Source organism: Panulirus ornatus, chromosome 21 (assembly GCF_036320965.1).
Source record: "Panulirus ornatus isolate Po-2019 chromosome 21, ASM3632096v1, whole genome shotgun sequence".
NCBI lineage: Eukaryota > Metazoa > Arthropoda > Malacostraca > Decapoda > Palinuridae > Panulirus > Panulirus ornatus.
In genome coordinates this window covers 13,501,620-13,525,790 of record NC_092244.1, presented here as the reverse complement: position 1 = coordinate 13,525,790, position 24,171 = coordinate 13,501,620, and the positions used below count along the sequence as shown (strand labels likewise).

Genomic DNA, 24,171 nt, shown 5'->3' with positions numbered 1-24,171 from the left:
AATTTGTCACCTGCATATGATATGACTACACCATCCTAAAAAAAACTTTTATCCACATGCCTTTCTAATAAATTTTTTACTTCACAAAAATTTCTCATCTTCATTCTGTCTATCCTCTTAATTTCAACTGTAAAATGCTATCTACATATCTATACCTCTTATGCCTGTTCCCTTTTGGAACCCCCTTGATGGGGTGGCCATGGCAAAAGTGCCTCCATAATTGGCGAACTCCAGTGCTGCTTCTTCATCTTTAGTGCCTTGCCCTCTGCAGGCCTATGACCGAGCGCAACTCTAGCACAGTGTTTTCAAGGGCTCCTACCTAATGTTCCCACCAAGTACTATTTACCCAATGTGTCTACCTAATGTTCCAACTTCCTAATACTATTTAATGGTCCCACCTAATGTTCCTACGTACTAATTCTATTAATTTCTCCTACCATTTAGCCAAAAGGCAGGGCTAATGCATAGCATTCACCACAGAATGGGTTGTGTGAGTTAAGTGTTTTTCAAGCATTATGTGTGACAAGGAGAGACTGTAAATTTGTGGAAAGAATGCCAGCAGTCCATGTGTGGGTGAGGCACAAAGAAAGGACAGCTACCCGGGTCAAAGGAATGCAACTTGACAACCACTGAAGTGCTAGCTTACTATGCAGCTTTCACTGACCCTCCCGATACCCAGGCAAGTAGTAGCAGTACCTCCTTGGTTGGTGACTGCCTACCAACTTCTACCTCCCACAGTTATCTATACATTCTGTGTATTTTACATGAATACCATCCTGACAAAAAAATTTTCACATGCCTTTTTGATGACTTCTTCACATCACATAATCTCATCTTCAATCTATCTACCTTATTTCCAAAAAGTATACTGTGCATGGAAGTTATCCATCTTTACCATTCTCAATTTTCACCTATCTTGATTTCTATATGCTTGGGTTTTACATTCATGCATCAGCATAAGGACAAGTATTCCTTCATGCAAGCTTACAGCATACTTTATGCTTAAATTTTCCCAATTTACTTAGGAGCTTTCAGAGCATCGCTTAACTTCACTCCAGTGCATGACTCCTCTTTATGACTTTAGCTTTCCAGCTGTTACTAACACTTTGGTCACAGTACATTCATTTATCCATTATCTTTAAACCTTGGTAAAGGCCATATGTTTTTCAAAGTGATCCAGAAAAACTTCAGCAAATAACTGTTTTGCATTTCCATGTATAGCCTAAAATTAAATTGTGACATTAACATTGTAGTGCACTATAATCAAAGCATCAATAATATCACAATGCTTGCTAATTAAGTGACATTCACTGTAGTTCATGCATGCCATTTTAAACAAATGTGTTCAACCATGAAAAAAAGTAATGACCATACACTGATCACAATATAAGAAAGGTTTGCTGAATGTGCAGAAGAAATGTGCAGAACGGCCAGCAGAGGTCATGCAGGAGCTTTTAAACAAATAACTCATTAATACTTGAGATATCTCATATGACCCAGTGAGCGTTTCACACACTCACTCTGGTGGGCCGCTGAGGGCCACGCTCAGGAGACCATCGACCGCGACCACTAGAATACTTGCCTGCTAGAGCCAAAGACTTTATGTTACTTTTAAAAGTCAATTATGTTTGAAAAGACATGGTTTCAATTATATATGTATGGACATACACACATTCCTGAAATGAAGATATGAAAATAAAGTGAGAAGTTGCTCTTGCATAGATATGACTTAAATGGGAAGGTTCCTACCAAATGAATAATGAACCACACATCACCAGGCAAATCAGAGATTTCAATTTTGATACCCAGATAATGACTTTCATTTCAAATGATAACATTTACTCAGTCTCATTACTTTCACCTTGGGTTCAGAACTAAAAATTTGAGTTTTGAAGAATGGAAAACTGTTTCTCTCCAGGGTGGTGTCCCATGAGCTGTGAGGGATACTCTATGGTTCTTTTGGGGTTTACACCTCCCAACCCCCACAAACCAATCTTCCAGCAGTTGCAGTAATCTAAAGTTACCATATGCTACAACCGAAGCATCTATTTTCCAATTTTCTGTGTCTTTCTTATCATATCATCATGTTTCATCTTATGTGGGATTAAATTTGTATTCATTTGATTTATACACCAAAACTGCTGCATCTATTTTTGTATTTATGCTATTGACAAATTGATTCTATTATTACTTGCTACTTGCTTTGTTCTTTTCAATTTCACCAAATAAGATCCTGAAGTTGTTTGTACAACTTACATGTTTCATTTCACTCTGAAAGAATGTACTGTGCATACCTGCCTGCTAGTGCTGATGATAACATTTTTCCATGTAGGAAGGGCTAGAGTGAAGTTTAAACTGTACATCTTGCTTGATCAATAAAACTATTCTCAGTTGCCATCCGCATTACATACTTATCTATTATTAATTCATCGGGGACTAATTTCAATCATATGTCATGTTTTCTTCTAAACTTTTCCGTAGTTGTTCTATGCATGTTTCTTCTCTCTCCTTGTAACAGATTAAATAGTTATTCAGTCGCCATGGTTGGGCTGTCGTACATCTTTGTCTAATATATTTTCAGTCTGCTCCATGGAATTCTTGTAGATTTAATGACAGCATATTCCTAGTTGAGAAGCTTTCAGTTTTAAAACATTTTCCTTTATACCTTCAATTTTTTGCTATGTGTATATTATCATGTATTTTTCTCTTCTGTGCTATACAGTTCCAGTTGTTTCAGCATTTCACTGTAATTTGTACATTCCATCCCCTTGGTTCTGATAACACTCCATCAAGCCAACACAAGACAATAAAAAAATTTACATGTACTACAGGAAAGTGGACTGGCCAGCCTTCACACAGTACATGTGTCCATGTCAGGGTGGTGGGAATGAAGAAGCTGGCTTAATACCAACCAAAATCACTCTTCAAGTCACATGTATCTTTCCATTTCTATGTTATTCTTAGAATCTTCACCTTCCTCATCAAGTGATACATGTGATTAGTGTTCTTCCAATAGTCTATGAATTTTCCACAGGGTCATCACAAACATATAAACCACAAGTTGACAGCCTTGCACCTATAATGGTGATTGTAAGGGTACTAAGAGCAGAATTTTCTAATTTACCTTCACCTTCCAATGAAAGAGACCTCAACAAGCATTTAATGTAAAGTCAACAGGATACTGTCATGTGAAGATAGCTGTTGTCCTGATGATGATAGCCACCATCCTATTTAGGACTGTCAGATGAAGACGGCAACCAATTAAGGGTTGGAAGAAAAGAAACTTGCTTAAAATGATGCTGAAAGTTGGTGCTTGGCTTAGAAAACTTTTTCCTTACCCAGAGATAAGCATGCTTATCTATAGCACAAAAACCCCATGGTCTTAGAAACATATACCACTGATTTTTTTTTTTTTTTTTTTTTTTGCCGCTGTCTCCCGTGTTTGCGAGGTAGCGCAAGGAAACAGACAAAAGAAATGGCCCAACCCACCCCCATACACATGTATATAAATACGTCCACACACGCAAATATACATACCTACACAGCTTTCCATGGTTTACCCCAGACACTTCACATGCCCTGATTCAATCCATTGACAGCACGTCAACCCCGGTATACCACATCGATCCAATTCACTCTATTCCTTGCCCTCCTTTCCCCCTCCTGCATGTTCAGGCCCCGATCACACAAAATCTTTTTCACTCCATCTTTCCACCTCCAATTTGGTCTCCCACTTCTCCTCGTTCCCTCCATCTCCGACACATATATCCTCTTGGTCAATCTTTCCTCACTCATTCTCTCCATGTGCCCAAACCATTTCAAAACACCCTCTTCTGCTCTCTCAACCACGCTCTTTTTATTTCCACACATCTCTCTTACCCTTACGATCAAACCACCTCACACCACACATTGTCCTCAAACATCTCATTTCCAGCACATCCATCCTCCTGCGCACAACTCTATCCATAGCCCACGCCTCGCAACCATACAACATTGTTGGAACCACTATTCCTTCAAACATACCCATTTTTGCTTTCCAAGATAATGTTCTCGACTTCCACACATTCTTCAAGGCTCCCAGAATTTTCGCCCCCTCCCCCACCCTATGATCCACTTCCGCTTCCATGGTTCCATCCGCTGCCAGATCCACTCCCAGATATCTAAAACACTTTACTTCCTCCAGTTTTTCTCCATTCAAACTTACCTCCCAATTGACTTGACCCTCAACCCTACTGTACCTAATAAAATATACATAGAACCCATAAAACCCCAGTTTGAGTACTTTATGCAAAAATGCTAGAGAATGTATGTGTGCAAATGAGGCCATTATTTCTCTACTTTTGCTGTGACTCATTAAGGCAGGAGAAGCAATTCTAGTGAAAAAAAGAAGTCATGTTTGGGAAGTGAATGTTTGGGAAGTGAGTATGGTATAAGACATATAACAACCATGGAGGCTTAAATGTTTAGAAAATATTAGAGAAATACCAAGCAAATTTTAAAATTACTTTGCAATAGAGTTACCACATTTTCTTATGGTTAATTATAAGGCCATCTGAGGCAGTTATGGCTCCTTAAGAGTAATATATGGCAAACATGCTGAAAAAACTGCATTGTAAATAATGATGATAAATATTAATGAAAAATAAATCAAAGTATTGTAGAACAAAAGATTTTTCTATTGTCATTTAGTTAGTATGCACTGCAAAGCATGCAAGCAAGGAAGCTGGCATCATTAGTAAATTGCAGAGCAGCTATAATGGTACAGGAAAAAAGGTACTTTCTACCATCATAATCAAAATGTATGTCTGATTGCATGCAATTATGTAATTAATTCATGAGATATGAGGAAGAGCACCATTTACTCTTAATCATCAGCTTCTAGAAAGTTGTGACACATTTCTTACGGTGTTATATTTAGTCCATGTCCTAACTGCTTTATAACATTTTACCATTAATCTTACTCTTTTAATCCAATGAAACCACTAATTTTTTCAGTGAACTTGTATCATGAAATACATATAGTAAAGAGTGTGTACTGTCAGAGTCACAGCCACAGCTCCAACTTATTGTCACATGCTTAGTTACACCGAATTGAACTTTGTAAAACGCTGTTTCTTACAATGATATTTTCTGAAGAAGGATACATGGAATTCTTATACTGATCAATGGATCCTCGATCACTGGTGAATAGTTCAAAGTAACCTAAAGAATTTTCTATTGTATCAGATGTGTGATCGTCTAGAAACTGATGATATCACACAGGAAAACTGAGGGGCCTAAGGATTTTCCACCACAAACTAGCTTACAAGGAATTAAAGAAGTAAAAAGAGAGTCGATGAAGAAGGACTAGTCAACGTGAAGTTCCTGCACCATCTGAAGAGCCTCCAATTCATTTATGAGGTTCCGGTCGCGAGTTCTTGACCGCTTCACTGTGCAAATGAAGAAGTTGCAGCAAGTGAACATGCAAGGCTCTGACTGAAAAGCAGTTCTATCATAATATACTATGAGGTGGAGATGTAAAATCATCGTTAGCTTGAGCAGATACAGTGGATATCAAAAATTAATTAAAACATCAGAAAAGAAATTGCTGTGGAATAAGCATAGCTTTTGTTCCTATGTAAAAGAGCAGTATCAATCCTTCACTCTGATGAAAAAAGGGCATACTTGTTTAGCAGCCAAAAAGCTGCAAAGGAAAAGGGAAAACTAAAAGAAAATAAGCATGTACATTAAAAAGTAAAACAAAACTGAAATCTTTCAAACATTTGCAATGACTTAAGACTGAAAGCAAGTAAAGGCATCAGCAGGCAAAACAAAAATTACTTATGCTGAAAACTGCTACTCAAAGAACTTTTCATACTATGATATGAAGAGAAATGTGAAAAACAATGAATAATATACAGTGCACACTTATGGTGTTACAAGAATGGTGCTCAAAACAGTAACCCTAATACCCTTATATACACTAATATTATTACCAATGATCTTAAGTTCACCTGATTAAATTAATAGTTCAAGGGGACCTTGTTACACCATGAGAATACAATGAAGATAACGAAAATCTGTGCATAGATAAAATACCCCTTGTATTGCTCAATGAAGATAACAACAATCTGTGCATAGATAAAATACCCCTTGTATTGCTAGTCACTGATGACCTCTGAATGGAACTCAATGATACGTATCCGTACCTAACATCAAAGCATTTCACTCAACAAAATCTTTTAGTTGTATCATTTATGATGATAAGCAGCACTGTGAATTAAATATTAACATGTATCCAAAAGAAAACTCAAATCTGTGTAAAGTGAAGAGATCTTCATCTAATTCACAGTTCACTGATCCTGAAAACTAAAGAGTCGAAAATATAATGGTAAGCCATTTTCCACAATCCACAAGGTTCCAATACAATGAAAGGTGAATTTCTAAGTTGTCTCCCACAGAAAGTGGATTTCAGGTAATATCTGTGTACTAAAAAGCAAGAACGATATGCCTTTTAAAGAACAAATTAAACACGTACCACAAAGATATCTAAATCTTGGGATGCTAGGCCTTTAAATCTTCACGTGTTGTCACCAATTAATTGAAGTGTGTAACCCTTATACCACAGTTATCTCTAAGTAACTGAGCTAGTTGGATTTGGGGGTGACATCGGGCATTAATACGTGCTTCTACTTATTTGAGGAAGCACGGGATCCCTCAAAAATGGGTTGAAAAATTCAACCTACAACTCAACAATAAGAACTGTTTGTATTGGGGTCCTACAACTGTTGTGGAAATAGTACCAAAAGAGTGAAAGTATCAAATATATGTGATCAAAATGATACACTTCAGTTTATATGTAACAGCTTGACTTGATATGTGCAAATGAAGCTGACATTTATCAATTTCTAATGCTAACTCAAAAGGATGGAAAGGCAATTAAGTCTATAAAACATTCCCATCAACAAAAATTAAACATGAAGAATACAAAAAAATGTGAAAATATTTCAAGTTTCATATATTAAATGACAAAAATATCAAGTCATAAACCTCAGGATTGCCCTCATAGCAGGGTCACCTGGTACATCTGTAAACTGCAAGATTTGGTCAAGGTCTAAATGCATAATGTGTGTTAAGCCTAGAAAGTTCAATTCCTAAAATTTTCTAGTACTTACAAGACTTGCGGTCAGCATGCCGTGACCTCTTTCGTTCTCTAGGTGTCGAACGGGATGATGGCCCCTGAGTAGCTGTCTTAACCAATGAGTCTAACAAGGCATCATCACCATCACCCATCATCTCTGCCATGCTCTCTTCACCACGGCTTCTTGCCTTACCTGCAAAACATTTTATAAAATTGACAAACATCTTTCTTTTCTATTGAATAATTTTTCTCCTCTTTGTATGCAATCACTTCTCCTTCCTTGGTAAGGTGATTTCAGGAACAGACTAAAAATGACCATTTGCACAATTCCATTCTCAGATTAATATATATATAATGCACCAAAACCAGCCAAGCCCCACTGGCTATTTCAGTATATTCCCTGACTGCTTCATATGCTCTGGTTAAGCTCCTTAATGGCACAATGCCCTCATTCACCACAATGATCCAATTCGCTCTATCCCATGCACACCTCTCACCCTCCTGAACTTTTGGGCCTAAATATCCTGAGCCATCTTTCACTCCCTCCTTTCATCACCTCCATCCTCAACTTCTGACACAAGATCATCTTAATCAATACTTCATTACTCATTCTCTCAATATGTCTGATCTATATAAAAATATATGTAAAGATAAGAAATATTACCAAAGAGGTAAGGTTCCATATTCTATATGGCTGTGGTATGAAGTTAACACACAGAGCCCCCAAGGTGGTACTGAATTAGTGGTGAAGGAGAGTTTATGTTAGCCACTGTCGTAGTCTGATGCATCAACGAGTCACTATTGAAGTTGTCTGTGTAGGTCAGAAGCCAAGGCATCACCAAGTACCCACAAAAATGTCCTAGTGTTGGAAAGTAATAATAATATAAAAAAGCCTGCAAAGATTAGTGCTGCTCTGACAACAGGTGTTCCTGAGACAGGCAGCTGTGTACACCTCCAGGCATTTAAGGGTTAAACAATCAAGATGATATTACAAATCCTTTATGCTAACTCATCTTCACTGACAAACACTCACCCTCCTTCCTTCCTACTCACATACATGCTTTTCTCTCCTGGTGAAAAAATCTTCATGGCATTCAGTAACTCGCCACTACCTATCAAAAGGCCTCTCAGTCTACCCTGTCAAACACTCTCTCCAGATCCATAAATGCTACATACAATTTCCTCTTTCTCTTTAAAAATATTACACTAATATATAGGTACATTTACCTAATAAATACTATCTATCTGAAGAACAATGCAGTTATTTTTTATTGTATGTCTATGTGATCCATAATGAAAGACTTAAAAGTGATGATAATATGAATCTAAATTTTGTCTAAATGGTCTATCATGTACTTTTATCTCAATTACCACCTGTATTTTCTTGCAATACACAACTTTGACAGGAAAATACTAAGAATTAAATTCAAGCCAAATGAGGCATAAGATGATACACAGGTGTGCCTACCTTCTCTCGTCCTTCTCCAAGTGTTCTTGCCTCGAATAGTTTCTGTGTCAGATACATCCGAGTAATTAAGAAGCTGTCGAAGGTCTGAATCAGCCTTTTCTTCTTTTGTCTGCTTTGGTCTCTTGAATTTCTCCATCTGTATAAAGAAATGAATATAGAAATAAGTTGAAGAAAGTATGAAATTAAATGTATGGACTGTATATGGAATGGCACTACTGCAGTGACTAAAATGCTGGTCACTGCTTCAGTGTTTAAATACAGAAAGATGTATGCATTAACATATTGATAAAAATACTGTATAATTTCCATAAATAGGGGTAAGAATCTTTCTGACTAATAATCTTGTCTAGGATCAAAGGTCCAGGGATGTTTAAAGCCATCTATACAGTCACGCTGTAAATAATGCCACTCTAATCTCCCTCACACTTAAACTGAAATTAAAATGATAATGTTACGGTGCTTCTACTACATTATTCCTGACAAAATGTATATTGCTTCCAATATATGGGTTCCTTTCCAAAGGAATGCATGTCTGTTTAAAAGTTTAGAAAGACACTCAGTTTGTGTGCTTTCTAAATCATTTGTTAAATAGTGTTAACTAACTAAATCCACCACCTGTAAAATACAACTGCATAGTTCCTTAAATGTTTCAGTGACAACAAACTTCTACAAAATAAAAAAATTAGTTGTTGAAAACTAAAGCTACAAAACTATTTGAAGACATGTTTAATACTACAAACTACTTAGTGAAGATAAGCTTAATTTCACTCTTTTAATCAAATGATAATTTTTCTTGCAACATGATGAGTGCCTCTTTAGTATTATGTAATGAGAAAGAAAAAAATGGTAAGTAGGATTATGAACTCTGTCTTACAATGGGTAAGAGAAGACACTTGTCCTTTTCTCAGTCTAGTGTACTTTCAACTAGAAATTTCAAAGAACACCAATTCTGAATAAAATGACCACACCAATCAGCCAAGACTTCTAGTCACTTGCGCTGAGGAAACATGGCAACTTAGAGAGAAACAGTGTAACTTCCTGTTACGTAAGGAACATGGCCTTTGTTCATAAGGTCGAAGGGTCAGTAACCCACAGTTCAGGTTGTTTACCAAGTCTAATTTTCCTTATCAATGAGGATTTTTTTTTCTTTTTACTATTCTGGCATGTCAGCAGGTCACCAGTTTTCTATGCGCAGAAGAGAGTTTAACATCCACATTTACAATAACCTTGTAATGCTCATAATTTGCAGGTACTGTATAAACACATGAGCTCTTTAAGAAACAGTTACTGTTAAAAAATACTTCTTTCAGCTCTAACTCACAAGACAGATATCCTTCAAGACAATGCTAAAACCAGCTTGCTGAGAGCATTAGGGAGTGAGCCAATTAAGCTGAGGAGCAGCACTGTAGGCCTTGAGACACCCTAAAGTAATCCCTCTCCCAACCATAAAGACAGACCCTTCCAGATAATGCAAGAATGTGCTAAACTCCTTAAACATTTGCCTTCTGCTGTCAATAATGACAAAAAAAATAAAATTCAGGCTTTGTATGATGTCAAGAACAATGAACATAAGGTAAGGCTCATCAGTTACTCTATATTCCAAAGACAGTTGGGGAATTTTGTGCTAGTAAATGTTTTTGTTTTTCAGGTGCCAGTGTAAATGATGTTATTGATGCTGCAGAGGAAGTCTGTGATGGTAGTAATGATAATGCACTTGTGATCTGTAATGTGGTTTCTATCAAAGTACCAAAGAGATCGGAGGAGCTGTTGGAGAAATATCGCCAGTTTATTTGACATTTCAAAAACAAAACTAATAATATTACAATCTCGAGAATATTAACTAGGAATGGCACAAGGAACACCTTCATTAGTAAGGCATCCAGTTTCAATGATATATCAGTGAACCTTTGCAGGAGAGAGCTGACTTCACAGACTTGTGGTAGCATTTCTACAACCATTTTGATATGTTTACAAGGAAAAATACACCTGACTGAACTAAGAGCTGTGAATTCTTGTAGGCTCCTTATATGCAGTGAGTCTGAGCGTGCATTTTGGTAAAAAAAGAGAGAGAGAGAGAGAGAGAGAGAGAGAGAGAGAGAGAGAGAGAGAGAGAGAGAGAGAGAGAGAGAGAGAGCAGACCCATCCCTATTCATAAGTGCTTTTCAAAACAAGTCTCATCTCATATGTTCAGTTGTATGGAACTGACTGGGTACTTCGATGGTTATACAACTGGATGTTTGGTGTAGCAGTTAGCTTTTCTGAATCTGGTACATTTCATTCACAGGCTGCCCACAGTCAAGCGAATAGGTTCGAATCCTGGTTGTGGCAGTCAGTCCACAGTCAATCAAGCTGTTCATCTACATCTAGGAGTAGGATGATAAAATGGGTACTTAGCTCATGCTATGGTACAAATCATCAGATTGGAGAGGAGCAGCGTGGTTTCAGAAGTGGCAGAGGATGTGTGGATCAGGTGTTTGCTTTGAAGAATGTTGTGTGAGAAATACTTAGAAAAACAAATGCACTTGTGAGCGGAATTCATGGATCTGGGGAAGACATATGATAAGGTTGATATAGATGCTTTGTGGAAGGTCTTAAGAGTATATGTAGTGGGAGGTAAGCTGCTAAATGCAGTGAAAAATTTGTATCAAGGGTATAAGGCATGTGTATGAGTAGGAAGAGAGGAGAGTGGTTGGTTCCCAGTGAAGGTCGGTCTGTGGGATGTCCCCAGAGTTGTTTAATTTGTGTATGAATGGAGTGTTTAGGGAAGTAAATGAAAGAGTTTTGGTTGGCCTTTAACTTTTTCAGCAAAAATTCCCATTTAAGCATATACCTGGAGTATAAATCGACCCCCTAACATTGAACATGCTCTCAATGAGACTTATAGTGCTTATCCATTATTTCAGATATCATTTCTAATAGAATCTTAAATGTTTTGAAAAAGGCAAATGTTTAATAGTAATAACAAATGCTACAGGTAGGTACCATAACAGTACTGAATGTGGTAAGTGTTAAAAGTCTGAATTATGACCCAGGAACAAGTGATTTTATCCTGTCTCAAGTCTGTTGAAAGTGGGACGACCTTAATTTCAAGTTTGTCATTTTGTACCTGTCCTATATGTTGATCTACATTTTTGGAATCAATTTACATAGCTTTAAAAAACGACTTATATGCCACAATGTTTAGTAAATATTTCAAATCTACAATCAGCATCATTTGCACCCCCTCTGTTGCATTAGTTTGCAGGTTTTACTTTGAATTATCTGCATGCCTGTCTGCTTTAAAATCTGAGTCTCTGATATATTCCACTATCAAAAACAGTCTCAAAAGCACTGAATGGTGTGTTGCTGTCTGAATTCCTTTGTAATAAAGATAGATAAATAACCTGCTTTATCTTTAAAAGCACGCAAAATGTTACGGGAACATTACAAGAATGTTGCCAATGTTTATATCTGTAGGTACAACATGAAACTAAAGTTGAGGCGCAAAGTTGGGCCCACTGGCAAGTTCAAAGATGACATAAATACAGAGCAGGGCAGTTAAAACGAACAAAAAAGTTTTAATGCATGAATCGTATAATACAATACTGATCCTGCTTGTGTCACTCTCAAGGACTGTGAAAAACAGTAGGAGCATCTAATCAAGTCAAAATATCAATGAAGAGATGTGATAAATGTCAGGTGAGGAGAGTTAATAGAAACAATATGGCATCTACAGCCCAGTTAGTACGGTACCGATCGACTCTTCAAACAAGGTTTGATGATTCCATTTGCTCGGTAGTCTGGCTCCTGTAGAAGGAAAGAACAGAACAAAATGAAAAGACTCATGCACATGACAAGACCATAAAGCTTGACAAATGCAAGCCTGAGGTTTGAAGAAGTACTCTGTATATATCACACTGTATACTTAATAAATCCATTATTAGAGAGAAGGAATAAAGTACTTGGCTGAAGAATTACTTGTCTATGATTGTAAATTTACAGATACACTAACATCTCAAATCCAGTAACCTTGGGGACAAGCAGTTGTCAGACTTATGCATTTCTGGATTTTGGGCAGTGATATTGGGGAAAGTGTTCCTAAGGAAAACTTTTAGTCCCAATACATATCAAAACATACCTAAAACATACCTAAAAACAGGAAAACAGACAAAAATGGCCACAATCATTAATACTCAAGTCTCTAGCTGTCATGTGTAATGCACTGACACCACAGCTCCCTATCCACATCCAGGCCCCACACGCCTTTCCATGGTTCACTACAGACGTTTCACACAGATGCCCTGGTTCAGTCCATTGACAGCACATCAACCCTAGTATACCACAGGCAAAAAAAGGCCACATTCATTCACACTAAGTGTCTAGCTGTCATGTGTAATGCACTAAACTTATTAGCAGTACATGTGGATAAAGAAATATCTTTAAATCAATCACTTGAAAAGTAATTTAGCTATACTACAATTCATGAGTTTCATCTTAGGGTTTGCAACTTTTTATATTAAAACTTTTTCCATCCATACCTCTATGATCATCTTCCCACGAGTTTTGTTCCTTTCACGGTGGTTTGCTTTCTTCTGAATCTGTTGCAGAACACGTTCTCGACAGGTTCGATACTCAAGGGCAAACTCACTGATGGTTGAACAAACCTGTTGCACTTTAATTTCTTGGGCTGTGTGCAGTGGTGAGCCCAACCACATCAAGAATCGCTGAAACCTGAAACAGATAGCTCAGTTCAGATTCAGAATCACTTAATCCGGGAAATTAAAACTAAAGCACAAGCTATATAAACATTAATAAAAACAAGCTCCTGCATATTCCTTGACACATAATTTGATTTCATTAAACAAACACTATGGAAAACCTAGATATTCCTCTACACATAATCTATATTCTGCTCATTAAAGCAAACATAACTACACCTGTACATTATGCAGTGTCCACAAAAAAATTTACCACCCCCCATATATTTCCAAAGGGAAAGTCACACTTACATTTTTGAACTTTGCTCTCTTTCCTTTAGCCTTGATTACTATCTGCAGATGTCTAGCCATGGAATTGGCAGGTTCCTTAAGTATTCTAGGTCCATGTTATGCATCCATAGGGTCCTAATCTGCATGCGGCAAGGCACCAATGAAGTGGTGCAAGAGGCAAGCTTGACTTTCATTTTGTTCCAGCAGTTCTCCACTTGGTTAAGGTATGGTGAGTTCCCAAGTCACTTCAACTTTTAGATATTTTTTCTGATCACCAATTCATCACTTTTCTAGCCTAATGGCAGGGGATACTAACCTGCATAAAATCACACCCATGAACCTCATAAAAAGGAAGAGATGGTCCTCTAGCACCTTAATGAACTGTTCTCCATCCATCGTAAAGTCAACCCTCCCCTATCCGTCGCACCACTAAAGCAACCCCAGATCATCACACTAATAGGATGTTTCACCATCCTTACTATGACACCCAAGTCATATTGATGGCACCCTCCAGCCTCCTCATCCTCCCCTGCCTTGACATCACACACTTGGAGGAACTTTCACCATACACCATCACTTTACTCCACTGTTGCTCACTCCATTCTTTGCAAATGCAAGTTGTTTGCATGTCACTTCCTTTGTAAGCAGGACTTCGGCAGCTGGCTTGCAGGAGGGGATGTAAAGGTCCTTTGGCAGGTTATGTTGAATGTTCTTTGAGAGAAATTTCCTAGAGCTCTTGGGTGGCTTCTATTGAGTTGCTTCAATACTTCTAATCTCATGAGGTTATCTAGATCTAGAAGTCTTCCTTGGGTGACTAGGGATAGGTTATGATGGTGGAATGACACTGTCTGGGAGACCATGAATGTTGGCAAGTAGCTGCTGGAACATGCATTCTGATCACACAGTGCAACTAGAAATCTCACACATACGGTATTTTCTTGTTTCACGGCAAGAATTTTGGCTTTCTCATCCTTAGAAAGTACAGAGGCAACCATCTTGAAGCACAGGTGGAAGAAATACAGCACCCAAAAGCAAAATCCACAAAATTAAATGTCAGCCAAGAGGAGTATAGAAATAATATCCTTCCCTAAAGATAGCCTGAAGTAAACTGAGGCAGGATGCTGGTGCTCACACCATTAGAAATATCAATGACCAAGTGTACAAAAATGTCACCCTGAGAGCTTTTTATGCTTGCACCAGTGATATACCTTAGCTGTATATAGCCTCTGAAAACATAGGGGCAGACCAGGATTTTTGGGACACTACATAATCTTTTTTTTAATGCATCCTCACCATTTCCCACATAAGTGAGGTACAAACACGAACAAATGACTGAGCCTCAGGGGGAAAATCCCTCAGTTGGCTTTCTGCCCTTCATTCTTTTAAAAAGTAATACAGGAAGAAGCTACCTGCTCCCACTCCTTAGTTGCCTTCTATAACATGCAGGGAATCCTTGGGCATTCTTCTTCTTTCCCAAGCCCCCATTAAACCTAACAATACTGTATACCTGCACATTCTTTTGAGCATATTCTAAATTCTCTTCATTAAAATAAACATTACATACACATCTGCACATTCCATTACATCTGTACATCTTAATGCCTCAACATTTCTTTATTCTAACTTCAATCTCTTCATACACTATTTCATTGCTGCAAATTATAGAACTTTCACCTACTCAACAGGTAATTTGTTCATGCCTGTACCAGTTTACTTCTATCATGATACACTACATTCTGCTAAAATGTTATATCCTAAACATCCCTGATTTACTGTTATATTCCGTATTTCAATAGTCCATTTTCACAAAAATCAATTTCCAAATGCTTGTATGTAAGAACCATCTTACAAATAAATAATCAAATTCAATACAAGAGATAAAACTAATGATTAAAATGTTCTGGATATACACAGGAAGCAAATCGAGAATTTCGCTATTTGATTGCAAACATAAGCTGAAATAAACAAGCTTGAGAGGATTCAAAAGCAAGTTACAAGTAGAACTAATAGACTACAACACCTAAACTATAATGAAAGAACTGAAATTTGCATATGCAGCCTTGAATGGAAGGAAAGATCCATAATAATATACAGTATGTGTGGAAGCAGACAGAAAAGACATGTTTTAAACCTAAAAGTCTGACATACAGGAAGATTTAGTGATTAAAACTGGCAAGGTAGCGCCAGGAACAGACAATCAAAGGTCATGTCTGCTCACATCCATTCTCGAGCTGTCATATTTAATGCACCAAAACCACACCTTAACCACATCAAGGCCCCACAGACCTTTCCCACCCTTTCAGACATTTCATATGCCCAATTCAGTCCACTAACAGCATATCAACCCCAGCATACATCATCACTCTCATTCATGACTTTCCCTCTCCTGCATGTTCAGGCCCCTATTGCTCAAAACCTTTTTCACTCCATTTTTCCATCTCCAATTTCATCTCCCCACTCTTCTTGTTCCCTCCACTTCTGAAACATTTAGACTCACTGTCAACTTTTCCTCACTCATTCTCTCCATCTGTCCAAACCATTTTAACACATCCTTTTCTGCTCTCTCAACCACACTCTTCTTATTACCACACATCTCTCTTAACCTTTCATTATTTACTCAATCTATCCACTTCACACAAATTGTTCTCAAACATTAAATTTCATACACATTCACCCTCCTATGGACAACCCTATCTACAGGACCATACCTCACATCCCTTTCTTCTACCCCTTCAAACACACCTAATTTTGCCCTCCCAATTAATGTTCTCTCTTTCTACACATTCTTCAGACCTGCTATAACCTTTACCCCCTTCCCCACCCTAAGGCTCACTTCCACTCCATGGTTCCATTTGCTGCCTAGTCCACTCCTAGATATCTAGAAAACACACTTCCTCCAATTTTTCTCCATTCAAACTTACATCCCAACAAACTTGTTCCTCAACCCTGTTGAATCTAATAATGTTACCTTCATTCACATTTACTCTCAACATTTTCCTTTCACAAACACTTCCAAACTGTCACTATCTTTTGAAGTTCTCACTTAAATCAGCTGCATTATCAACAAACAACAAATGACTCACTTCCCAGGCCCTCTCATCCCCCACAGTCTGCATAATCACCCCTTTCTCCAAGACTTTTGCATTTACCTCCCTCACCACCCTAATCAAAACAAATCCAACAACCATGATGACATCACATTCCCCTACCACAGACTAACCTTCACTTGGAACAATTCACTCTCCTCTCTTCCTACTCACACAAATGATTTACACCTGTTCCCTTCTGGAACTCCCTCAAGGGAGTGGCCATGGCAATAGTCTCGATATTTAGTGAACTCAAGTGGCTCTTCTTAACCTTACAGCAATATATATGAAGTGATGAAGTGAGGAGATGGAGTAAGTATTTTGAAGGTTTGTCGAATATGTTTGATGATAGAGTGGCAGATGTAGGGTGTTTTGGTAGAGGTGGTGTGTGAAGAGAAGGAGTCAGGGAGAGTGGTTTCGTTAAAAGAGTAGAGGTGGTAAAAGCCTTGCAAAAGATGAAATCCAACAGAGTGGAGGGTTTGGAAGGTACTGCAGTTGAATTTATTGAGAAAGGGAGTGGTTGTGTTGTTGACTGGTTGGTAAGGATATTCAAAGTATGTATGGATCATGATGAAGTGCCTGAGGATTGGCAGAATGCATGTATAGCACCACTGTACAAAAGCAAAGGGATAAAGGTGGGTGTTCAAACTATTGAGGCACAAGTTTCTTGAGTATTCCTGGAAAATTGTATGGGAGGGTATTGACTGAGAGGGTGAAGGCATGTACAGAGCCTCAGATTGGGGAGGAGCAGTGTGGTTTCAGAAGTGGTAAAAGATGTGGGTTAAATGTTTGCTTTGAAGAATGCACGTGAGAAATACTTAGAAAAACAGATGGACGTGTATATGGCATTTATGGATCTGGAAAAGGCATATGATAGGGTTGACAGAGATGCTTTGTGGAAGGTAAGCTGCTAGAAGCACTGGGAAATTTTTATCAAGTGTGTAAGGCATGTGTACGAGTAGGAAGAGAGGACAGTGATTGATTCCTAGTGAAGGTTGGTGTGAGGCAGGGGTGTGTGATGTCCCCATGGTTGTTTAATTTATTTATGGATGAAGTGGTTACGGAGATAAATGCAAGAGTTTTGGAGAGAGGGGTGAGTATGCAGTGTGTTGGGGATGAGAGGGCTTGGGAAGTGAGTCAGTTGTTGTTCGCCAATGATAAAGCATTGGTGGCTGATTCAAGAGAGAAACTGCAGAAGTTGGTGACTGAGTTTGGAAAAGTGTGTGAAAGGAGAAAGTCGAGAATAAGAGCAAGGTTATTAGGTTCAGCAGGGTTGAGGGACAAGTTAGTTGGGATGTGAATTTGAATGGAGAAAAACTAGAAGTGAAGTGTTTTAGATATCTGGAACCATGGAAGTGAAAGTGGGGGAGGGGGTAAAGGTTCTGGGAGCAATGAAGAATGTTTGGAAGGATAGAATGTTATCTCGGAGAGCAAAAATGGGCATGTTTGAAGGAATAGTAGTTCCAACAATATTACATGGTTGTGAGGCATGGGCTATATTAATAGGGTTGTACAGAGAAGCTTGGATGTGTTGAAAATGATATGTATGGGAAAATATGTGGTGTGAGGTGGTTTGATCAAGTAAATAATAAAAGTGTAAGAGAGATGTGTGAAAATAAAAAGAGTGTGGTTGAGAGAGCAGAAGAAGGTGTATTGAAATGGTTTGGACATATGGAGACAATGGGTGAGGAAAGGTGGAGGGAACAAGGAGAAGTGGAAGACCAAATTGGAGGTGGAGGGATGGAGTGAAAAAGATTTTGAGCGATTGGAGCCTGAACATGCATGAGGGTGAGAAGTGTGCAAGGTATAGAGTGAGTTGGAACGATGTGGTACACTGGGGTTGACGTGCTGTCAGTGGACTAAACCAGAGCATGTGAAACATCTGGGGTAAACTAAAGAAAGGTCTGTGGGGCCTGGATATGTGGTTTCAGTGCATTGCATGTGGTAGCTAGGGACTGAGTGTGAATGAATGTAGCCTTTTTTTGTCTGTTTTCCTAGCACTACCTCCCTAAAGCAGGGGGTGGCGATGCTGTTTCTTGGGAGGTGGGAAGGTGCAGGGAATGGATGAAGGCAAGCGAGTATGAATATGTACATTTGGATAAATGTATATGGCTGTGTATGTGTATGTATATGCGTATATGATGATATATATATATATGTGTGTGTGTGTGTGTGTTGGTGTTTATGTAGAAGAGGTAATGAAAGCTTTGCGGAAGATGAAATCCGGCAAGGTGGTGGGTTTGGATGGTACTGCAGTAGAATTTATCGAGAAAGGGGGTGACTGTGTTGTTGATTGGTTGGTAAGGACATTCAGTGTATGTATGGATCAGGGTGGAGTGCCTGAGGATTGGCAGAGTGCATGTATGGTGCCACTGTACAAAGGCAAAGGACATAAAGGTTAGTGTTCAAACTACTGAGGAATAAGTTTGTTGAGTATTCCTGGAAAATTGTATGGGAGGGTATTGATTAAGAGGGTGAAGGTATGCACAGAGTGCCGGATTGGGAAGAAGCAGTGTGGTTTCAGAAGTGGTAGAGGATGTGTGGATCAGGTGTTTGCTTTGAAAAATGTGTGTGAGAAATACTTAGAAAAAAAGATGGCTTTGTATGTAGTATTTATCCATGGAAAGGTCTGTGGGGCCTAGATATGGAGAGGGAGCTGTGGTTTCAGTGCATTACACATGACAGCTAGAGACCAGGAGCTCTGGTTTCAGTGCATTACACATGATAGCTAAAGACCAAGCGTGAAAGAATGTGGCCTTTTTGTCTGTATTCCTGGTGCTACCTAGCTGAAGCAGGGGATAGCAATACTGTTTTCTTGTGGGGCAGGGTAGCGGCAGGAATGGATGAAGGCAAACGAGTATGAATATGTACATGTGTACATATATGTTGGTATGTATATGTGCATATGTGGACGTTTATGTATATATATGTGTATATGAGTGGATAGGTCATTCTTTGACTGTTTCCTGATGCTACCTCACTGATGCACAAAACCAATTTTTTTTTTTTTTTTTTTTTTTTTTTTTTTTTTTTTTATACTTTGTCGCTGTCTCCCGCGTTTGCGAGGTAGCGCAAGGAAACAGACGAAAGAAATGGCCCCCCCCCCCCATACACATGTACATACACACGTCCACACACGCAAATATACATACCTACACAGCTTTCCATGGTTTACCCCAGACGCTTCACATGCCTTGCTTCAATCCACTGACAGCACGTCAACCCCTGTATACCACATGACTCCAATTCACTCTATTTCTTGCCCTCCTTTCACCCTCCTGCATGTTCAGGCCCCGATCACACAAAATCTTTTTCACTCCATCTTTCCACCTCCAATTTGGTCTCCCTCTTCTCCTCGTTCCCTCCACCTCCGACACATATATCCTCTTGGTCAATCTCTCCTCACTCATTCTCTCCATGTGCCCAAACCATTTCAAAACACCCTCTTCTGCTCTCTCAACCACGCTCTTTTTATTTCCACACATCTCTCTTACCCTTACGTTACTTACTCGATCAAACCACCTCACACCACACATTGTCCTCAAACATCTCATTTCCAGCACATCCATCCTCCTGCGCACATCTCTATCCATAGCCCACGCCTCGCAACCATACAACATTGTTGGAACCACTATTCCCTCAAACATACCCATTTTTGCTTTCCGAGATAATGTTCTCGACTTCCACACATTTTTCAAGGCTCCCAAAATTTTCGCCCCCTCCCCCACCCTATGATCCACTTCCGCTTCCATGGTTCCATCCGCTGACAGATCCACTCCCAGATATCTAAAACACTTCACTTCCTCCAGTTTTTCTCCATTCAAACTCACCTCCCAATTGACTTGACCCTCACCCCTACTGTACCTAATAACCTTGCTCTTATTCACATTTACTCTCAACTTTCTTCTTCCACACACTTTACCAAACTCAGTCACCAGCTTCTGCAGTTTCTCACATGAATCAGCCACCAGCGCTGTATCATCAGCGAACAACAACTGACTCACTTCCCAAGCTCTCTCATCCCCAACAGACTTCATACTTGCCCCTCTTTCCAGGACTCTTGCATTCACCTCCCTTACAACCCCATCCATAAACAAATTAAACAACCATGGAGACATCACACACCCCTGCCGCAAACCTACATTCACTGAGAACCAATCACTTTCCTCTCTTCCTACACGTACACATGCCTTACATCCTCGATAAAAACTTTTCACTGCTTCTAACAACTTGCCTCCCACACCATATATTCTTAATACCTTCCACAGAGCATCTCTATCAACTCTATCATATGCCTTCTCCAGATCCATAAATGCTACATACAAATCCATTTGCTTTTCTAAGTATTTCTCACATACATTCTTCAAAGCAAACACCTGATCCACACATCCTCTACCACTTCTGAAACCGCACTGCTCTTCCCCAATCTGATGCTCTGTACATGCCTTCACCCTCTCAATCAATACCCTCCCATATAATTTACCAGGAATACTCAACAAACTTATACCTCTGTAATTTGAGCACTCACTCTTATCCCCTTTGCCTTTGTACAATGGCACTATGCACGCATTCCGCCAATCCTCAGGCACCTCACCATGAGTCATACATACATTAAATAACCTTACCAACCAGTCAACAATACAGTCACCCCCTTTCTTAATAAATTCCACTGCAATACCATCCAAACCTGCTGCCTTGCCGGCTTTCATCTTCCGCAAAGCTTTTACTACCTCTTCTCTGTTTACCAAATCATTTTCCCTAACCCAATTTTGTATAATAAAAAATATATATACTACTCCAAAAGACTTAAACATTCAACAAATCTATAGTCTGTATGTTATATTAGTTTTAATGGCTATCCAAATGATAATGTAGCATTACTTAATTCCACCACTAACCTGGTCATAACTCGTTGGTAAATAATGCCCAGTACAATTATTCTCTCAGCACAATCAGCTAAGAACTCCGACATTCTGCAAGGAAATTTTAAATAATCTAAGATACTTTATATTGCCTTATGAACAAAAACAAAGTATTTTTCTAATAATCTGCATAAATAGGGATAATTTACATGTATGGACTAATCTCTTCAGAGATGAAACAATAATATCATGCCAACACTACCCACATCAGTGAACTAGAGCATACAACACATATGTATAGACAGATATTTAAGTTATGAAGACTGACTTGTTTCTCTGTTCTACTAACTTTGGATGAACTTTGACTTTGGGTGCCATTTTTCTACTGAAAGTCCTCAAAACTAATTTCTTTCCTGAATGGCTGTAATCCCATAGAGGTGAAATACACTGGCCTAACATCTTACTTGAGTTTGATCTGCGTGGGTCCATCATGCTTGGCAATGGCCTTCAGGTGATCCCAAGATGATTTACAGTCTACTTCCATTTTGGCAATATTACTAGATAATTCTTCAAAATCTACTTTAGAAGCACGAGTAATGGAGCCAATCTGATGGGAAAAAGAGGTATAACGAATTACAAAACAACATTTTGGGATCTTATTTTTCTTACCATTTTTTGAGGTAACAAAACAGCTTCAACAAAAGCAAATATAGTGAAGATTTCATTTATTTACCTATATCCTACAAGCAAAAAATGGGCTATGTCCCATAACCGTTAATGAAATTCTCACAGTTCCTCCAGTGAAGCATCCTTTTCAAACAATTTCTCCTCTAAGCTGTCCTTCCATCTAACCTTCTACTTTCTACATTAGTTTCTTCCACATGAGTACACTTTTTAGCATTTCTCTCAACATACACTTGTCTCAGCATTCCATCTTTTACTTTATTTACTTCCCTTCAAAATGTGATATCTACCTCTCATTTCCTTATTCTTCAGTCTATTTATTTTCCAGACTCCAAATCAACATCTCTGAAAACCAATTAGTCTCCACTTTCTGTACTTTTCAGGCACTTCACGATGATCCACATATACACAGAAAATCCTAACTAACCAATCAACAACACATTTACCCCCTTATTTAAGAAAGTCAACTGCAATACTATCCACTCCAGTCAACTTGCCACATTTCATCTCTTTTCAACAAACCACTTGCCATGACTCTTGCACTTCGCATACATCCCCAACCCAAAAACCCTACTGTATGTACTTGTCTATAATTAAATCTCACGCAAGAGTTGACCCTCCCCAAACTTTTAACCAAAAAATTCCTGTATCTCTGTATAAGTCAACTTAAGGTTTTGAAGGATACCAGTACCTCCTGTATGCTCCTTACTCCTATCCCAGATCCATCATAAAAAATGTGAAATCTTAGGTGCTATGTTGCATATTTTACCCCAACCTATTATCTTCACTCATCAATATATGTAGTAGCTTCCAGGTGTACATAGGTAAGTACTTGTTCAACTCTAAAATTAAATTAAGAGTCTTTTCAGAAGAGCCCAAATTATGAGATATAAGATTCAGAGCACCGCAAGATCCTTATCTATATATTTTGTACAAAAAAATGTAACTTATGGATCCTTATTTTGTCACGTTCTAGGATCATATTTATACTTTGAGATATACAATATGGTTTCCTATATTCCTACAACTTAAGTAAACATCATATAGCATTCATTCTCATTCCCATTATCTTGATATAACACAGGTCCACTGCACCTAGTACCTAGATTTTCACCCCTTAAAAATATAACCTTTGTATAGGGCGACCCCTTACAACATAAATACAACGGAAATTCAAACATAACCTCCCATTACCTACTGGTGAACACAGCATGAAGGATTTCTCATGCAAATGACCTTACAGTCATGTTAGAGCATCATAATACTACAGAAGCAACACTACCCTGTGTAATTGGAACAATGGCTCACCTAAAACAGACTGGCTGTCTCCACTGAAGTCCTCAGTCTCCCTTTTAACCCAGATATGTATGTATATGTGTGAGTATGGACGTTTATGTATATATAGGTGTATATGAGTGGATGGGCCATTCTCCGACTGTTTCCTGGCACTACCTCGTTGACACAGGTAACACCAATTAAGTATAATAAATGTAAAATATCAGAAATAAATCCAACTTACATCCTCCAGTCACCTTACATGACCAATCACTCCCACTCTACAAAACAACAATTATTCTATACATCACATGACATGTTATTCATTCCCCACACCACAAACATAAACAAAAAGGTATCAGTCCCCATGCCCTTGAAAAAAAAAAATCACCATAAACTTGCTTCACGTGCCTGGTCATCTACCCCATAAAAGAGAAAATATGACATTGCTGCAAACCACATAAAGCAGAGCACTTGGAACAATCATTGTAGCCTAGCCACAACAAAAACTCAACTCCACAATGAAACAAAAATTCTTCCAATACAATCCCGCCTCAATATACTCAGTGCTGAAATTTTTGCAACAAAACTAGGCCCTTCCCATCCACCACCTAAACAAAAAGAAAAGGTTTACCCCTACTTCACACTTCAGCAGCCTATACGAACTAGGCTTTAATTCTGTTAACATTGGAAGAGAGATAAGTGCTGG

At 38.5% G+C, this 24,171-nt stretch overlaps 1 protein-coding gene across 1 annotated transcript in view; it reads right to left on the bottom strand.

Annotated features, from left to right (window-relative positions):
• The window catches only part of LOC139756376 (uncharacterized), a 380,293-nt gene that overhangs the window by 9,429 nt on the left and 346,693 nt on the right, over positions 1 to 24,171 (bottom strand). Inside the window, 6 exon segments of the mRNA XM_071675765.1 lie at positions 7,155 to 7,313; positions 8,589 to 8,724; positions 12,321 to 12,374; positions 13,106 to 13,298; positions 21,540 to 21,614; positions 21,968 to 22,110. Coding sequence (XP_071531866.1) covers positions 7,155 to 7,313; positions 8,589 to 8,724; positions 12,321 to 12,374; positions 13,106 to 13,298; positions 21,540 to 21,614; positions 21,968 to 22,110 — 760 coding nt within the window.